The following is a 15,970-nucleotide window of genomic DNA, read 5'->3' on the forward strand; positions in this document are numbered from 1 at the left end:
AATTAAATAAACTCTAATTAAGAATTAAAATAATTAGGGAGCAACACTTGAGGTAGGGTGAGGAGCCAGAGTAGAAAGAAGAAAAGTGTCTTTTGCACATTCCCAAAGGATCAATCTTCCTGTTACAATCTCCTCTCTGTCTCTGCATTCTCCGATCGGATTACTAAACCCCTATAATTAGCCCTTAGATCTTACTCTCCGGTCTTGTCCCTCCCCAAAAATCTCTGCCTCTCTCGATCTTTCATCCGATCATCATGGCTCAGTCAGCTCTAACTCAGGTCAGAACCCATTACCCCATTTTGATTATCTCAGTCTTGTCACTTCTTGTTTGGTCGCCGGGAAAACCCAGAGAAAGAAAACCAAAATGGATTGGAATTTATTTCCTTGCATTTTCTCACTGGCTTATTTTTTTTGTTTTTTCCTTTTCTGGGTACAGTCGTTTTTGGAGATTGGGCTGACTGGTTTGTGAGTTTTGTTGCAGGTTGCTGTGGCTGTTCCTGTTGGGAGCGATACGATCCGTAGGAAATCTGTGTTGAAGGTAAACTAATTTACTATGATCTTTCTGTTTGTTAAGTAATTGAAGGGATGATGGTGCTATGCGATTTTCATTTGAAAGTGATAGCTTTTCTGTTTTCTTGGCAGCAAACAAACACTTTCAAATTATACCGATTGGATTTTGAATTTGTCTGTTTGTTCCCCTTCTTTAATATTTCATTGTCAGCTTCTCCCAAAAAAAAAAGGAAAAAAAAAAAAAACAGTACCGGGGTTTAATGCACAGATTGATTTTGCTTCCCTTTGTAATTGGACATCTCTTTCAACAAGAGTAAAGGAAGAGCTACTCTGTGTCCAATATGTTTAGTAATGTTGTTGTGGCTTTATCTTTGAACAAGAGTAAGTGTGGATCCTACGACCTGGTTACAGTGATTTTACAGACTTCAGTGTGCTTTATGAATAAGGTGGTAAATGAGTTTTATATTTTGTTCTTGAAAATCCATTTGGTATTCAATACCATGGATGTTATTTGAATGGTTATATTATTAATCGGCTTGAACACTTTCTGACTCATCATGAATAGCGTGATGACACCCGACATTTTATGAAAGTTAATTATAGAAATGGTGGGAAAATGTTGTTACTTGCTAGTTCTAGTGTGAATTTATCAAATTAAGTAAATGTTACTTCATTCCTCACCCATGCTTTATCTAATGCTTGAAACATTTATTGGCCTGTGTTTTTGTCTATTTATCTTAGGCTTGAGATATTCCTATACTCTATTTTTCACTAAGAAATATGGCATTTTCTATGTATTTCAGATATGCCACCTTCCTCCTGAGGCCCTGGCTTTTTATTTAACTTCTTTTTCAAGTCATTTCTCTGTTTAAATTTGTGTAAAAAAAGCTGTATTGCTGTCATTTCCTCCAAATATTTCCCCTTTGATGCTATTAGGATCTTGAATTTGCACGCAGCAAGGTAGAATAAATTTATTTGTGTTGCTTGATCTTAACTCCTTCAAAACCTTGAAATTATTAAAATGCATCCACATATAATTAATGCCCATTCACTGAAGGTGCTCATAATAGGCAAAATGTAACTAACAACATACTAACAGACAGCCATCTTGGTTTGTCCGGTGTGTTAAACACCGTAGGAAGTGGTATATGGGAGTTCCATGTTTTTTTTTTTAACTTATTATCATATTATGACCATTCTTCCACACATATATTGATTTCAGTCTATTCTGCAGTCTGTTCACAAGTTCACCTACATGACAAGGTTGAGTAAAAGTGTCTTGCTTTTTGTTGATGCATAGGCATTGATTTTCTGAACATGTTTTACTGTTACTTCTAGGTCGTAGAAGCTTCTTACAAGGAAAATATTTTATGTTGGTAGCCTATGATAAATCAATTCTTAATAGAGTTGTGCTATGCTTTTTTGCAGACACACAATATAAGCTTCAGTAATAAGTCATGGGCTCCTGTCTTAAGATTGGATCTAAAATTAAGAAATGCAAGGAAGACAAATCAGTTCACAGTGCGCATGTCAGTGCAACAAGCCAGCAGGTCTAAGATTGCAGTGGCTCCTTTAAAATTAGAAGATGCCAAAGAGCCCCCGTTAAATATATACAAGCCCAAGGAACCTTACACTGCAACAATTGTTTCTGTTGAGAGGCTTGTTGGGCCCGAAGCTCCAGGTGAAACTTGTCATATTGTGATCGATCATGGTGGCAATGTTCCATATTGGGAAGGACAGAGCTATGGTGTTATTCCTCCCGTAAGTTCTTTTGGTTTCATTTAATACCTTGGTTATTTTGTTTCTACTCCTTACCAAATGGACTTTTTGCCTTCTTGATGGTCAGTATTTGCAATTAAGTAAAATCTCAACGAATTCATAAATGATGATATTTAAATTGAAGATTGATCAATGGTCTTCCATCAACAATTTATCTTGCTTGCTGAATGTCAATAGGAGTATTGTATATGTTGATTGTTAGGCTGCATGATGATGCTGCTATTTATGCCAGTTTAATGTCCTAGCAATGTCCATAATCATCAAGTGGTAGCTCAGCAAAATTTGTTCTTTCTTGATGTGTAATTTTACTTTTTTCTGATTAATTGTTTTACAGGGTGAAACTTCATTTCTTTTTTTTTTTTTGAAATAAAAGAGGAGAAATATATTAAAAGGCACCAAGGGGGTGCCGTCCATGTACATGAAACTTCATTTTTCTTCTGCTAATTTTTCAAAAAAAAAATGTTTTACAGGGTGAAAATCCTAAGAAACCAGGGGCGCCTCACAATGTTCGTCTGTATTCGATTGCATCAACCAGATATGGAGATTCTTTTGATGGCAAGACGGCAAGTTTGTGTGTCCGCCGGGCTCTCTACTATGATCCTGAAACTGGGGAGGAGGATCCTTCAAAAAGTGGTGTATGCAGCAACTTCCTATGTAACAGCAAGCCTGGAGATAAAGTTCGGATCACAGGTACAGTCTAGAAAATGGGTGGAAGCCATCTCTTTAGTTTTTTTTTTCCTTTACCTGTATTACTTCAATTGATTAAAAATTTGACACTTGAATTTGTTAATATCTTCACTTATTTCTTTCAAATAATGGTTCCATTGTTGTGAATATAGATTATAGGGTGATAATGGATACTTGGACATAAAAGGATTGGCCAGTGTAATTAATTGATAAGAATATTTTACAATCAAGAAGTGGGTGAGCATGTGCAGTTCTTTCAAGTGAGTTATGGAAAGGAGGGTTGAGTTTTAAACAAAGTTAAAAAGCATGTCAAATATTCCATTTTCACTTGATATTTTCTTCACTTGATGAAAGAGATGTGTTTGTGAGCTAAAGCTCTCTACTTCCGCTCTTATGTTTACTCTCCATTATTTTGTTTGTAAAGTTGGTAATGTTCAGCAACTACCAGTATTTTTTTTCCTGACTTTATGTTCTTTTGCAATTTTATCATTTAAGCACTGGAGAGGACGAGGTTGCTTGACTCTAGAGATTGATAGTTCTCATTGGGTGGAACACTAGGCAAATTTGTTCTTTCCTGAGGTGTAACTTTTTCCAGATTAATTGTTTCACAGGGTGAAAACCCTAAGAAACCAGGTGGACTTGTCAGTCTGCAATGTTTCTTCTTGCTTCCAATTTTAAGCCCTTTTGTGGAACACTTGTTGTCTTCTTTTCTTTATAGGTTTTTGCCTTTTTGGTTTTGTGATGGTGAGAATGATCTATCAAAGACAAACTCTTACAGTTTCTTTGGTTTAATCTGTCATCTATGATACATAAGAATAGCATATATCTGAATTGAAGTCGCATGTCTTTCCAGTTTTGATGTTGAACCATCTTAAGATTTTGGCAAGCAAAAAAGTTGTTGAATTAAATTGTTGTTATATTTGTGCTTTTCTCCTTTGGTTTTCCCCCCTTCCATTTAAGGCTTGTATTTCTTTTTCGGGTATAGGAATTGAACCTCATATTGAAAGCACAATAGATGAAGGGGAAAGGGTGTATGGAGTGAGATTGAAAAGATCTAGGCTCTGTTGTTGTGGTTTATTTTACCTTAACTAAGTTAGCTCAATCACCTACAGAATTCATAAACTTTCAGATTTCTAGTATTCGGTTTGGCTTATTTTTTTATGATATCAGTCACAGTTCAAGGTACTAAACTAGAATCTTTTTCCAGGTCCCTCTGGAAAGATAATGCTTCTACCTGAAGATGACCCAAATGCAACTCACATAATGATAGCTACTGGTACTGGTATAGCTCCATTTAGAGGATACCTCCGGCGAATGTTCATGGAAGATGTCCCTACATTCAAGTTTGGTGGCCTTGCATGGCTTTTCCTTGGGGTTGCTAATACTGACAGTCTTCTATATGATGACGAATTCACCAAGTATCTTCAGGACTGCCCCAATAACTTCCGTTACGACAAGGCATTGAGCAGAGAACAAAAGAACAAGAATGGGGGTAAGATGTATGTTCAGGATAAGATTGAGGAATACAGCAATGAAATCTTCAAACTGCTGGATGGTGGTGCCCACATATATTTCTGCGGGCTTAAGGGGATGATGCCAGGAATTCAAGACACGTTGAAGAGAGTTGCGGAGCAGAGAGGTGAAAACTGGGATACCAAACTTTCACAACTGAAAAAGAACAAACAATGGCATGTGGAGGTGTATTGACATTGTCGAGAGGAAAACTTTATGGCGACTTAGGTAAGTCACTGCAACTAGTGCTGCTGTTACCATTGCATTTCGTTTTATTAAACGAGATGTAACAGTAAAAAACATGTAAGTTATGGTGAGATTAAAGTCACCATCTTTGGATTGGTCGTAGAGAACCTCAACAGGAGCCGTCTTCCCTGTTAGGTGATTGTAGTTTGAATAATGTTTTCCTTTTAGGTGATTGTGAAGATTGTTATCACCATAATGCTTTTCTTCTCATTCCGAAATGCAGAAGATTCAAATGGCCTCTTCGAGTTACATGAACAGCTGTAATTGCTCTAGGATTCATCGAGAACAGGAAATAGTTTAATAAACACTCGCGGTAAGTTAGCATTTCTATTTTGTGATTACATGTTTTGTTCTCCTTGACATCACAATATTACTTCATGTCAAGAATGTTGTTTCTCGCTAAAATAGATCATAATATTTGTTAGCCATGATCATCATATTCCGAAACAACAGATGTTTAGTTAGTATTATAATCATAAGAGTTATGATCACCATCTCATTCCGTTAGCCGAATGTTCATAATGTAAATAGCACTCACATTCTTCCACTTCCCTATATACATAAAAAGCCCGAAAGGATTATGTACTCGATTCGATCAAGTTTTACACACTAAAACACAATTTACAAATATATCGTTAACAGTTCTTTGAAGGATATAATTCTCAAGCTATTAAATAATATATAGTTTCTATCTTATTTCTAAAGAGAATTCAACTTAATCTAAATGCAACCTAAAAAGAAAATTTTTCTTTGATCAAATTCAACATACGAACCCATGTAATTATATACTCAACAAAGGATATAATATCAAATTCAAGAATAAGAACGAGTCATTCACATAAATAAAGCGAGCGTAAAGGGAAGAGAAATGTATATACAATTTAAGGAGTTCGTATATAATTTGTGTCTATATCATCTTCTCTAAATTTGCTATTTAAGAATTTCATTAATAACCTATAAGAGCTCATTTTACTCACGACTCACGACTTACAAGTCTTTTATAACTTGTTTTGTTTCTGAATTACAAGTCGACTAGTTTTATTATACTAATAATTTACGAGTAATTATATACAAATTTTATTTTATTTTCGAATCACAAATTAGCTAATGTTGTTTTTTATACATTCATAAGTAACTAGTTGGTACTTGTTCGGTCCCAACATAACTTATCGGCTGGTTTTATTCTTATTTGCACTTATTATCGTGACAATAATAACGGCACATGAACATTTTTTAATATTTTTATTATAATTTAATTTTAAAATATCTCATTTATTTTAAATCATAAGTTTATTTTATTTTTTACCCAAAAAAATGTTTTTATTAATTTTATTTAAATATAATGTAATTATTTTAAATAAAAAATAAATAGTGAGGAAAAATAATTAAATTATAACAAAATAAATAATAATAATAATGTTGATGGATGATGATAAACAATTAATAATAGAGAAGAGAAGCTTTCATCATGTGGTCAGCTCAGAAAGTACATAGCTTTTGTCATCGGATTTCTCTGAAAACTCCACCTCTCTCTCGCTCGCTCGCTCGCTCTACACCGGGTTGCTTGCAGAATCAAATCTCGGAATCTCAATAGCCTCTGGATTCAATGTCTTGATACCTCAATTTCACCGGTGATTTTCAAATCCTTATCGAGATCTTTTCCTTCCTTTCTCTTCGTTTAAATCAATCATTGAGATCACTGCGGGGTTGATACTCTCGTTCACGCGAATGTAAATATGTTTTGATCAGTGCGAGTATTCATTAACTCTTCGTATGTAATGTGTGTTACATCATTTCTCGGAGATTGATTTTTAGCTGCTGTAATTTGATTTCTTAGGATTTTTGTAGCCCTCGTTTGCTGAATGTGGAGAACGTATTAGAACGTTTTTAAATACGTTTTTGGTTTGATGTTGAATCAAATGATCTGATGTACGTCCGCGTTAGTTGTAGTTCTATACTTCGTGTAATTGATTTGTGCAAACCTTGATTATAACGCATCATCCTCTGTGTAAATTGTGATCTACTACTGCTGTTCTTTATAGACTTCACTGGTTCCTTTTATTCCTCTGGGAGAAAAAGTGGGTCAAGGTTATGATTACAATGAAAGCCCGGGTGGTATTTGCTTTTATTTTGTCTCTTTTGAACCGTAGCTTTTTGCTGCTATTCGCGTCTTTTCTGTTGGGTTTTTGTTTAGACTCCATACTAAACATGTGTTTGCATTTCTTTTCCCCCTTCCACCCTGGAGGATATTTTGTTGAATCTAGGCTTTTCTTTTGCTGGATGATTGTGGATTTTTAGTGAAGAGATGAGTAACCGACCATTGGAAATTGGTAAGGCTTCTTCAGGTATGATTATAGTACTCAAAAAGTAATTGAAATGGTACGCATTTTGTAGCAGAGAAATTTTGAAATTTGCTAATGTAGAGCTTGCTGATGTTGGTCATGGATATTAACTGCAAAATAGTATGAGGTTCCATGGAACTTCAATTTTGTAGGTGGAAATTTACACATTCTCGGATATGTTTCTGCTAGGAATATTCAAAGTTTCTCCCCATATTTGCTTCATGTCATTTCCGGAGGAAATGGATTTTGCATAAAGGTGGTTCTATCATATTGCAGTGCTTTTGTTGGCCCTGTAGCATATAAATGCAACAGAACTAATATGCTTTTCTACTTCTGTTTGAGTCTGTGACCTACGCTTGTAGTATTACTATATAGTTCCGACATCGTCTATATTGTTACAAGCAGCCTTGGCTAATATAATTTTTTTTGGTTTGCTACCATATTTTGGAAACAATTTCTACACCTTTCTCACCCCCTGTTTCTTTCATCTGTAGAACCTGGTCTTTCTTTTCTGATGCACAACGTGGTAATTTCACATGCACGTACACAAGTACTTTAAAGTTAATGCACAATATGCCTTCTTGTATGTAGGTAAAAGAAGATTAAAGGATTTATTGCGTCAAAGTGATAATCGTGTTTGTGCTGATTGTGATGCTCCAGATCCTAAATGGGCGTAAGACTTATTACTAATATACTGTTTCATTTCTTGATTCTCTCTTATGTTCTTGTGACTAGATGCAGTTGACTTGATGTATGATGTAGAACTATATTATTCACCTTATAAGTAAATTATTTAGGGTAGTAGTTGGTTTTAGTTGTGGGTTCGCAATGCTTGAAATGCTAAACTTATCATGGGAAGTTTTGGTTAGTGGTTGGGAACAGTGAAGGTTGCTGATGGAATCATTTGACAACTTCTCTTTTTTTTTTTTGTTGTGAGAATGAGAATTAATGATCAGTTAAGAACTGCATTTCAGGTCAGCAAATATTGGAGTTTTTATATGCTTAAAATGTTGCGGTGTGCACAGAAGTCTTGGGACGCATGTGTCAAAGGTAACTACTGCTCTTTTTCTCTCAAAAAAAGAAGTTGTCTCTTGTTTTGGTTACTTCATATAGAAAACAATATTGGCACAGGAGCAAAAAATATGATTTGTTATTCTTAGTTACTCAAACTGAATATAGCTCAGTTCACTCTCCAAAAACAAGTCTTTTACAGAAGATTGATATATGTATTGTTTCTGATATTTGGTCCTTTGATATTGTAGAAGTCCTAAATAAAGTTGGCTCTAGAAAGATTTGCTTCCTAGATTGTAGGAGAAGAACTCTTAGATTGCAAGAGAAGATTTGTTTCTTAGATTGTGGGAGCTGGATAACCAGGATCTACGTTTGATTCTAGGATCCCATAAAATAAGTTGTTGGGTCACAACTCTTTTAACTTTCTACTATATATGTGTAATTCTGGTAACCTAATGAAATCAAGATATAGAATTATTAAATAACATGGCATCAGAGCCGTCTCTGAATCACCTTCATCATCGTTAGTAAACCATCACAAAAGTGACAAAATAAGGAATGAACAGCCAGCAATCCATGACATCTGAAATCATGTCCAATCCTGAAAATTTTCGGATAGGAATTAATGGTGGAACGAACAGCCCTGTGGGGTCCATCACCGGGCATAAACTAAATAGCCAGAATTACCTCCCATGCTTGCAACCGATAATAATTTTCATGTTTAGAAAGGGGAAGGATGATTACCTCACTGGAGCGGCAGTTCCTCCACCAAAAGAAGACCCAAAGTATCGAGCTTGGAAAACTAAAAACAATATGGTGATGTCTTAGCTCATCAACTCAATGAGAAATGAAATGGGGGAGAACTTTCTTCTATTTGGATCAGCAAAGGAGATTTGGGATGCAACAAAAGAAATTTGCTCCAAAGTAGATAACTCATCTGAGTTGTTTGCAATGAAGAGCACACTCCATGACTTGCGGCAAAAAGATCTCATGTAACCCAATACTTCAACCTCTTGACCCACAATTGGTAGCAGCTTGACATGTTCGAAGAACATCAATGAAAGCGTCATGAAGATAACTTGAGGTACGAACAATTTGTGGAAAGAAAAAGGCTCTACAAGCTCTTGCTCAGACTCATCAAGGAACTTGATGATGTTTGAGGGAGGATTCTAGGTTCGAAACCAATACCTACTGTCTACGATGTGTCCTCCAAGGTATGCATGGAGGAAAGCAGAGAGAAAGTCATGCTTAGGAACCTCAATCCGCTGCAAACACCTGAAAGTTTGCACTTGCTGTCCAAAACATTCGGATAAGCCAGAGAAAGACAAAACAGAAGAAAGGAAGACCTAGATGTGATCATTGTTGGAAACCAAAGCATTCAACGAAAATCTGCTGGCAACGCCATGGAAACCAGTAGATTGAGACGATCAAGGAATCCGAACAGTAAAGCAAAAGGAAATCTAGCTGTAAGGGAAGACTCCACTCCAACAGAAATAATGTTGTTTAGTAAGGAGCAAATGTAGCTTTTGCAAAAATTAATCAATGCTTATCAAACAAACAGCCTACTGGACGGCACTAGGTCAATGGCTCACTTAAGTAACTCTGTAAATGCTATAACTTCTAAGGCAAAAATTGGACAACATTGGATCATGGATTGTGGTGCTTCAAACCACATGACTGGTGATTGTAGAATCTTCGCTACTTATAATCCCTAGCATGAGAACATGTTTGTAAAAGTTGCAAATGAGACTTTAGCTTGAGTTTTTGGAGAGGGTTCTCTACCGCTAACTAGGGATATAACCTTAAATACAACATTTTTTGTTCCTAGAGTAAATTGCAACCTACTATCTGTTAGTAAATTCACTCACGAGCTAAATTATGTTGCTAAATTTGATTCAAGCCTGTCTGAATATCAGGAACTAAGTTCAGAGAGGACGATTGATACTGCTAAGGTGTGATATAGACTCTGTATCCTCAAAAGCAACCATCTAGGAACAACCATCCGGGTTTACCTCTTAGTAAAGGCAAGAAGATGCAATTATGTTGTGGCACTATAGACTAAGACACCTCAACCTTCATTATCTACAAAAACTTATTCCCTTGTTAGTCATCAATATAGATTTTAAGAATTTCCAATGTGAAATATGCTAATTTGCCAAACATTCTCGTAATTCTTATCGACCTCAACCTTATAGAGAGTCAAGTATATTCTCATTAATTTATAGTGATGTATGGGGACCATTCAGGGTAAAAGATATTACGAGAGCAAGATGGTTTGTCTATATTGATGAGCACTCTAGGATCACATGAGTATATCTTATGAAAGAAAAATTTAAAGTTGGAGAGATATTTCAAAAGTTCAACACAATGATTCAAATCCAATTTTTTAGAAAATTTCAGATACTTAGAAGTAATAATGTCAAGGAGTACTTTACCCAAAACCCTTGGAAGATATTTAGAAACACAAGGCATTATGTATTGGAGTTCATGCGTCAATACACCCCAACAAAACAATATTGCAGAAAGAAAGAATTGTCACATCTTAGAGTTTGCTAGATCACTCTTATTTGCTACTCATGTTCCATACTATTTCCGAAGGAAGTCATAGTCACTGCCACTTCCCTTATCAATGGAATACCCTCAAGAATATTAAACATTCTAACACCAAGCCAAAAACTACTCGTAACATATCTTCAAAACCAAACCATTTCATCAATTCCTCTAAAAACATCTAGGTATATTGCATTTGTCATATTCACTCACAATGCCACAATAAACTCGTAGTAAAATATTTCTTCCTTGGATGCACTCAAAACCAAATAAGATACAAGTGTTATTCCGCAAGCAACAAACGATTTTATACCATTATGGATGTGACATTCTCTAAAACCAAATAATTCTACCTCAAACTTGGAATTCAATGGGAGAGAGAGCAACAAGGATCCCATATTTGGGATCAAATAGGAGAAAACAATCAACTTTAACGTCAAACAATGGAAACAATCAAGCTATGGAACCATAATCTATCCTCAACTAGTTGTAAAACAGTGATGGTAACCCCAACACCTTGAAAGATAGTGGAGATAGTGAGATTGAACCCCATAAAAATTGCCAACAACTGGTAAGCCCACGACTAACCAAGAATGGAGAGTTCATGGTATACCCAAGGAAGAGGAAAACTCAAGAGGATATAGAGCAATGTTCATCACCTAAGTAAAGTAAGAGTCGAGTGCAATATCAGAGATTAGTGTAGTGAGTCGGTTTATGAATCATCCCACTAAGGAACATTTTGGTGCTATTAATGGGATCCTGAGATACCAAAAGATGACTCCAGTAAGCGATTATACTTCAAGAAGAGCTCATGGAGGGACGTGAAATTATTCACAGATGTTGATCAGGCAAGGTTAGTAATGGGCAGGAGATCAACATTTAGGAACTGCTCATATGTATGGGGAAACTAAGTAACATGACGATGTAAGAAACAATCCATTGTTTCTAAAAGTAGTACAAAAGCCAAGTTCAGGACTATGGCTCTCGAAATTTGTGAAGGTATTTGGATTGAGCATATCCTAAAACAATTATGAGGTGAAAATTCCACTCCAACTGACAACCTATCATCAATAAGTATTGCAAAGAATCTAGTTCATCATGATCACGGAACATGTTGAAGTAGACAGACACTTCATAAAAGAGAAAATATAACAACAGATGATTCATGTGATACACATTCCTATATGTCAACATACTACTGACATTATGACAAAATCGTTAGTAAAAAAGAACTTGGAGATCTGAGTTCCAAGTTTGGTATGGTTAACATCTATGTGTAGCTTGAGGAGAGTGTAGAAGTCCTAAAAAGAGCTAACTCTAGGAAGATTTGTTTCCTAGATTGTAGGAGCTAAATAACCAGGATCTAGATTTGATATTAAAATCTCATAAAGTAAGTGTAAATCCCTTTTTTTCCTAGGAGTCTTAATAGAATAAGATCCGTCTTTAACTTGTTGGATCACAACTCGTATATATATATATAGTTTTCTGGTAACCTAATGAAATCAAGATATAGAATTATCAAATAACAGATTTGTAGTTTAACAGGATAGTGGTGCTAGAAAAACTTAGCTGTAATATTACATTTGAAGTATTTGCAATTTATATAGTAGCAAAAGTGATACTATTTTCATATCTATGACCAGTATATGATCAGCAGTATAGATATTAACTGTAACTGAGGGCATATAGAGTAAATAATTCTGTATCAGCTACAGCATATTCTAACTGTCTAAAGAAAACATAATGTGTGAATTCAGCTGCTGTTTATTTGCTTCCTTGAATTCTTAATAGCCTTTTGGTTGTCTAGAGTAATGTCAAATTATTTATCTGGAGCTTAATCTATTAGAACATTCATCTGTTTGTCGAAGTAGCAACTGGTTGAGTTTTTAAATTTTCTATTTATATGGTAATTTAATGAAATTTTGTATAAAAAGTATCAGGGTCTTAATTTTTAAATGAAACTTCACGGTCTTGTTGCAGTATACTGCTATTGTTTGGTAATACTGAGACCAACTTGATGTCTTTGCCTATGAACAATCAACTCTCTCTTATTTTATGTTCAATTAGTTTTTTTCTTTTTTTTTTTTTTGTAAATTTCTCATTTCTTTTATCTTTGCATTAGAAGATTCTTTTTCTTTTTCAGTTCAAATGCTTTTATGCCACAGAGCTTCATGGGTCCGTGAAATTGTTTAAATCATTTTGTCCATATTTATTCTTATGATCATTTTTTACATGGATGTCAGTTGTTCTGTCATTATAACCTATACATTTGTTCTCTGGGTTCTGTTTACGCTTTCTTTACTTTGTCTCATGGATTAGACACTTTTTTCTCATAAAAGCATAACGTTTGGTCCAGGTTTTATCTGTGACATTGGATGATTGGTCTGATGATGAAATTGATGCCATGATTGAAGTTGGAGGAAACTCCTCTGCTAATTCAATATACGAGGCATTTATACCTGAAGGAGTTAACAAGCCTGGACCAGATGCTAGCCATGAGGATCGTACAAGATTCATAAGGTTGACAAAATTTTTAGTCTCTTTTTTTAGAGAAAAGGAAATCCCAATAAGTTACAATGGTATTGTCAACAAGGATGTTGACAATATTATGGCAGAGTGACACAGGTGCTCCTTTTCCCTACCATTTTAAGACCTAAGATTGTCAGGCATCTGCAAATTTGTTCCCTGTGTCTAGTGTGGATAATCTCCACTTCAAAATTTGACAAGCTTTGTCATCATTCTTCCAGCAGATATTTGAGCGGATGATGATCAGAGTAGTTTTTCTTGATAAGGTTTATGACTTCCAGAGCATTTGTTTCGAAAATGATTCTGGTCATTTTTTTGGCTTTCGCAAGGTTAAGACCTTCATAGATTCCCATATAATCAGCATGAAGTGAGTTATGAGCCCTAGAAGCTCCATAGAGGTCTTCAATCCATCTACCCCTATTATCATGGGTAGTAGCCCGCTACTAAATGACTGAAAGGAACATTAAAATCCCTGAGAAGAAGACACTCAAAACCTCTATGATGGCGTGGAGTAGGCTGTGGACAGATCCTCTGGGAGCACTAAAATCATCATTCTTCTATTCCTTTGAAAAACTATTCAAGGCATTATGGTTTGAAATATCTTATGCTAGATATCTTTCCCTGTGTAATTCACATAAGCTGTCAAATATGTTGTGTTTGTCCAACTTGGGCTCATAATCTGTCATCCAATGGTGTTGATTGCACATATGCAATTAGGGTCTTAGTCCTTTTACTGTTTAAATTTGGGGTTGTTTTATGTCAAAATTTTATTCGACTGTGCAACAAATATTCTGAAAGACCTACATTAGTTATTAGGACAACTATTGATGCATTAACTTTTCATTTAGGTCAAAGTACGAGCGTCAAGAATTCTTGAAGCCAAGCTTGCGGATCACATCTGGAAAGAGTACTTCTGCTTCTCTTACATCGAGTTTTTCTAGAAAGATTATGGATAGTTTTCGATCGAATTCATCACAAAAGACGGTAATTCTTTTTTTCTTTTTTTATTTTTTTTTTTTAAGAAGTTTTCTCTTTTTTACTTAACCTTCTTTTTTTCCTTTCGTTCTGTCACAAACTTCTGGAGGATTATTTGAAAATCTTAGGAGGTTATCATGTTGACAATACCCTTTTGGAAAGTCTTTCTAATATTGTCATTCCAAGTTCTACAGGGCACATATTCTATGTGCCAGTTCTCATACAGTGGCAGTTTATGTGGTCTTATCTAGTAATTGCAGCAAAAGTGAAAATGGATTTAATGTTTATTTGTTTTCATTATGAAGTACTTCGCTTCATTTAACATTGGAAGTGGTAGCAGGAAGGCATGGTAGAATTTATTGGATTGCTGAAGGTCAAAGTCAAAAAAGGAATTAATCTAGCCATAAGAGATATGATGTCAAGTGATCCCTATGTTATCCTGAACCTGGGGCAACAGGTGAGTAATCTTTTATTTTCTCCTTTGATCTCAAGCTTGAGCCTTCTATAATGTTCTTGATCATGGATTCCTACACCAACTTGGCTTCTTGTTTCCTTTAGCATGCTAAAGTTGTTCCAGACTTGCAGACTATCTGCATAACATGATTGTCTTTTGAGTTTATCCCCATTGGTATTGTATTTCGAGCTTCCAATTGTCTATTAATAACTTAGGTTTGTTAAACACTGAGAACTGAAGTTGGTTACTTTCTTTAGTGAGTTTACATCCTACTAATGACGAAGATGCTGTTGATGTTTCTAGACTGTTCAGACAACTGTTGTCAGGAGTAACTTGAATCCAGTCTGGAATGAAGAACTGATGCTCTCTGTTCCTCAGAATTATGGGCCTGTAAAGTTGGTAAGGATTCCATTTTCTTTATTTATATTATCACTATCAAAACCTTCGAATGATAACTATCTTTATCTGGGTAAACCATCCTAGCCCAGCCTGAAAGATTAGTTACATCAATGTATTTGGTTACTAAACATGAAAATTTGCTCTTCCATTTGCTCTATTGCAGCATTCACTAAGCATGATATTCTTCTTACTGTTTTGAGTGCTGAATATTGCAGCAAGTATTTGATCATGACACGTTTTCAGCCGATGACATAATGGGAGAAGCCGAGATTGATATCCAACCGTTGATAACTTCTGCGATGGCTTTTGGAGACCCTGAAATGTTCGGAAACATGCAAATTGGAAAATGGCTGAAATCGCATGACAACGCCCTTCTGGAGGACAGCATCATTAACATTGTTGATGGGAAGGTGAGACAAGAGGTGTCATTGAAGCTCCAGAATGTTGAATCTGGTGATCTAGAACTAGATCTAGAGTGGCTGCCTCTGGACCAGTAAGTACATATTATTACTCTTCTGTTCTAGTGAGAAATCTGTAACATTCATTGGGTCACTCATTTCTTGTGGAATGGAACCTTACCCTTGCCTCCCTATAATTGTATTTATTCATTTTATTTAAAATATATATTTTTCATATTCTCATTTAATTTGAGAATAGAGAATGGCCCTTCCATGCTATTTCTTGAGATGCTTTAATCCCATATTAGTGTCTTCCAGTTGGAATTTTTGCATCTACTGCTCATATAGTTGTTGAAGTGTCTGTGAAAAGATAGCGAATGCCCTCTTTTTCTTTTTTCACTTTGTTTTTCTGCTGGAAGAAAGTTAAAAAATTCAAGTGCAAAGACTTGAGAAACAAGGAATTGAAGAATATGTATGTCTCTCTTCACATATGAGATTGGGAAAATTGTTTTCGATACTAGCTGTGTGATTAACAGGAAAGACGAGTAAAAGTCAATATGCGAATAGATCGTAGAACTCGA

The 15,970-nt window shown here is 35.4% G+C and overlaps 2 protein-coding genes across 9 annotated transcripts; both read left to right on the plus strand.

Annotated features, from left to right (window-relative positions):
* Positions 1 to 46: 46 nt before the first annotated feature.
* RFNR2 (root FNR 2) lies at positions 47 to 5,064 on the plus strand. 3 transcript variants are annotated; one of them, XR_002538504.2, is made up of 6 exons: positions 47 to 278; positions 482 to 538; positions 1,939 to 2,271; positions 2,760 to 2,979; positions 4,184 to 4,869; positions 4,958 to 5,064. XR_002538504.2 is itself a non-coding variant. In XM_022032796.2 (6 exons), the coding sequence occupies exons 1-5, from the start codon at positions 255 to 257 to the stop codon at positions 4,681 to 4,683; spliced, it is 1,134 nt and encodes a 377-aa protein (XP_021888488.2). In that variant the 5' UTR covers positions 47 to 254; the 3' UTR covers positions 4,684 to 4,716; positions 4,958 to 5,064. The 3 variants fall into 3 exon arrangements, 2 of the variants coding, with proteins under 2 accessions (XP_021888488.2, XP_021888487.2); XM_022032796.2 differs by having other exon boundaries at positions 4,184 to 4,716; XM_022032795.2 differs by having other exon boundaries at positions 4,184 to 5,064.
* Positions 5,065 to 6,144: 1,080 nt separating this feature from the next.
* Positions 6,145 to 15,668, plus strand: LOC110807605 (putative ADP-ribosylation factor GTPase-activating protein AGD13). Of its 6 annotated transcripts, none has more exons than XM_088212174.1 (9): positions 6,145 to 6,365; positions 6,999 to 7,079; positions 7,668 to 7,749; positions 8,051 to 8,126; positions 12,994 to 13,157; positions 14,012 to 14,147; positions 14,479 to 14,595; positions 14,896 to 14,991; positions 15,207 to 15,668. In XM_088212174.1, the coding sequence occupies exons 2-9, from the start codon at positions 7,040 to 7,042 to the stop codon at positions 15,486 to 15,488; spliced, it is 993 nt and encodes a 330-aa protein (XP_088068300.1). In that variant the 5' UTR covers positions 6,145 to 6,365; positions 6,999 to 7,039; the 3' UTR covers positions 15,489 to 15,668. The 6 variants fall into 6 exon arrangements, with proteins under 6 accessions (XP_088068300.1, XP_088068299.1, XP_088068303.1 ...); XM_088212173.1 differs by having other exon boundaries at positions 6,146 to 6,365; positions 6,980 to 7,079; XM_088212177.1 differs by having other exon boundaries at positions 6,147 to 6,365; positions 6,999 to 7,064.
* Positions 15,669 to 15,970: the final 302 nt, after the last annotated feature.

Source organism: Carica papaya, chromosome 9, assembly GCF_054855325.1.
Source record: "Carica papaya isolate Zhongbai chromosome 9, ASM5485532v1, whole genome shotgun sequence".
Classification (NCBI taxonomy): domain Eukaryota; kingdom Viridiplantae; phylum Streptophyta; class Magnoliopsida; order Brassicales; family Caricaceae; genus Carica; species Carica papaya.

What these genes read in the sequence shown, in the direction of transcription:
- LOC110807605 (XM_088212174.1), top strand. Translation starts at nt 7,040, where the DNA reads ATGAGTAACCGACCATTGGAAATTGGTAAGGCTTCTTCAG. An exon ending in TTGGGACGCATGTGTCAAAG is followed by an intron (nt 8,127 to 12,993) that starts GTAACTACTGCT and finishes CGTTTGGTCCAG; the next exon opens with GTTTTATCTGTGACATTGGA. An exon ending in TCCTGAACCTGGGGCAACAG is followed by an intron (nt 14,596 to 14,895) that starts GTGAGTAATCTT and finishes TGATGTTTCTAG; the next exon opens with ACTGTTCAGACAACTGTTGT.
- RFNR2 (XM_022032795.2), top strand. Translation starts at nt 255, where the DNA reads ATGGCTCAGTCAGCTCTAACTCAG. An exon ending in GTAGGAAATCTGTGTTGAAG is followed by an intron (nt 539 to 1,938) that starts GTAAACTAATTT and finishes GCTTTTTTGCAG; the next exon opens with ACACACAATATAAGCTTCAG. An exon ending in AGATAAAGTTCGGATCACAG is followed by an intron (nt 2,980 to 4,183) that starts GTACAGTCTAGA and finishes ATCTTTTTCCAG; the next exon opens with GTCCCTCTGGAAAGATAATG.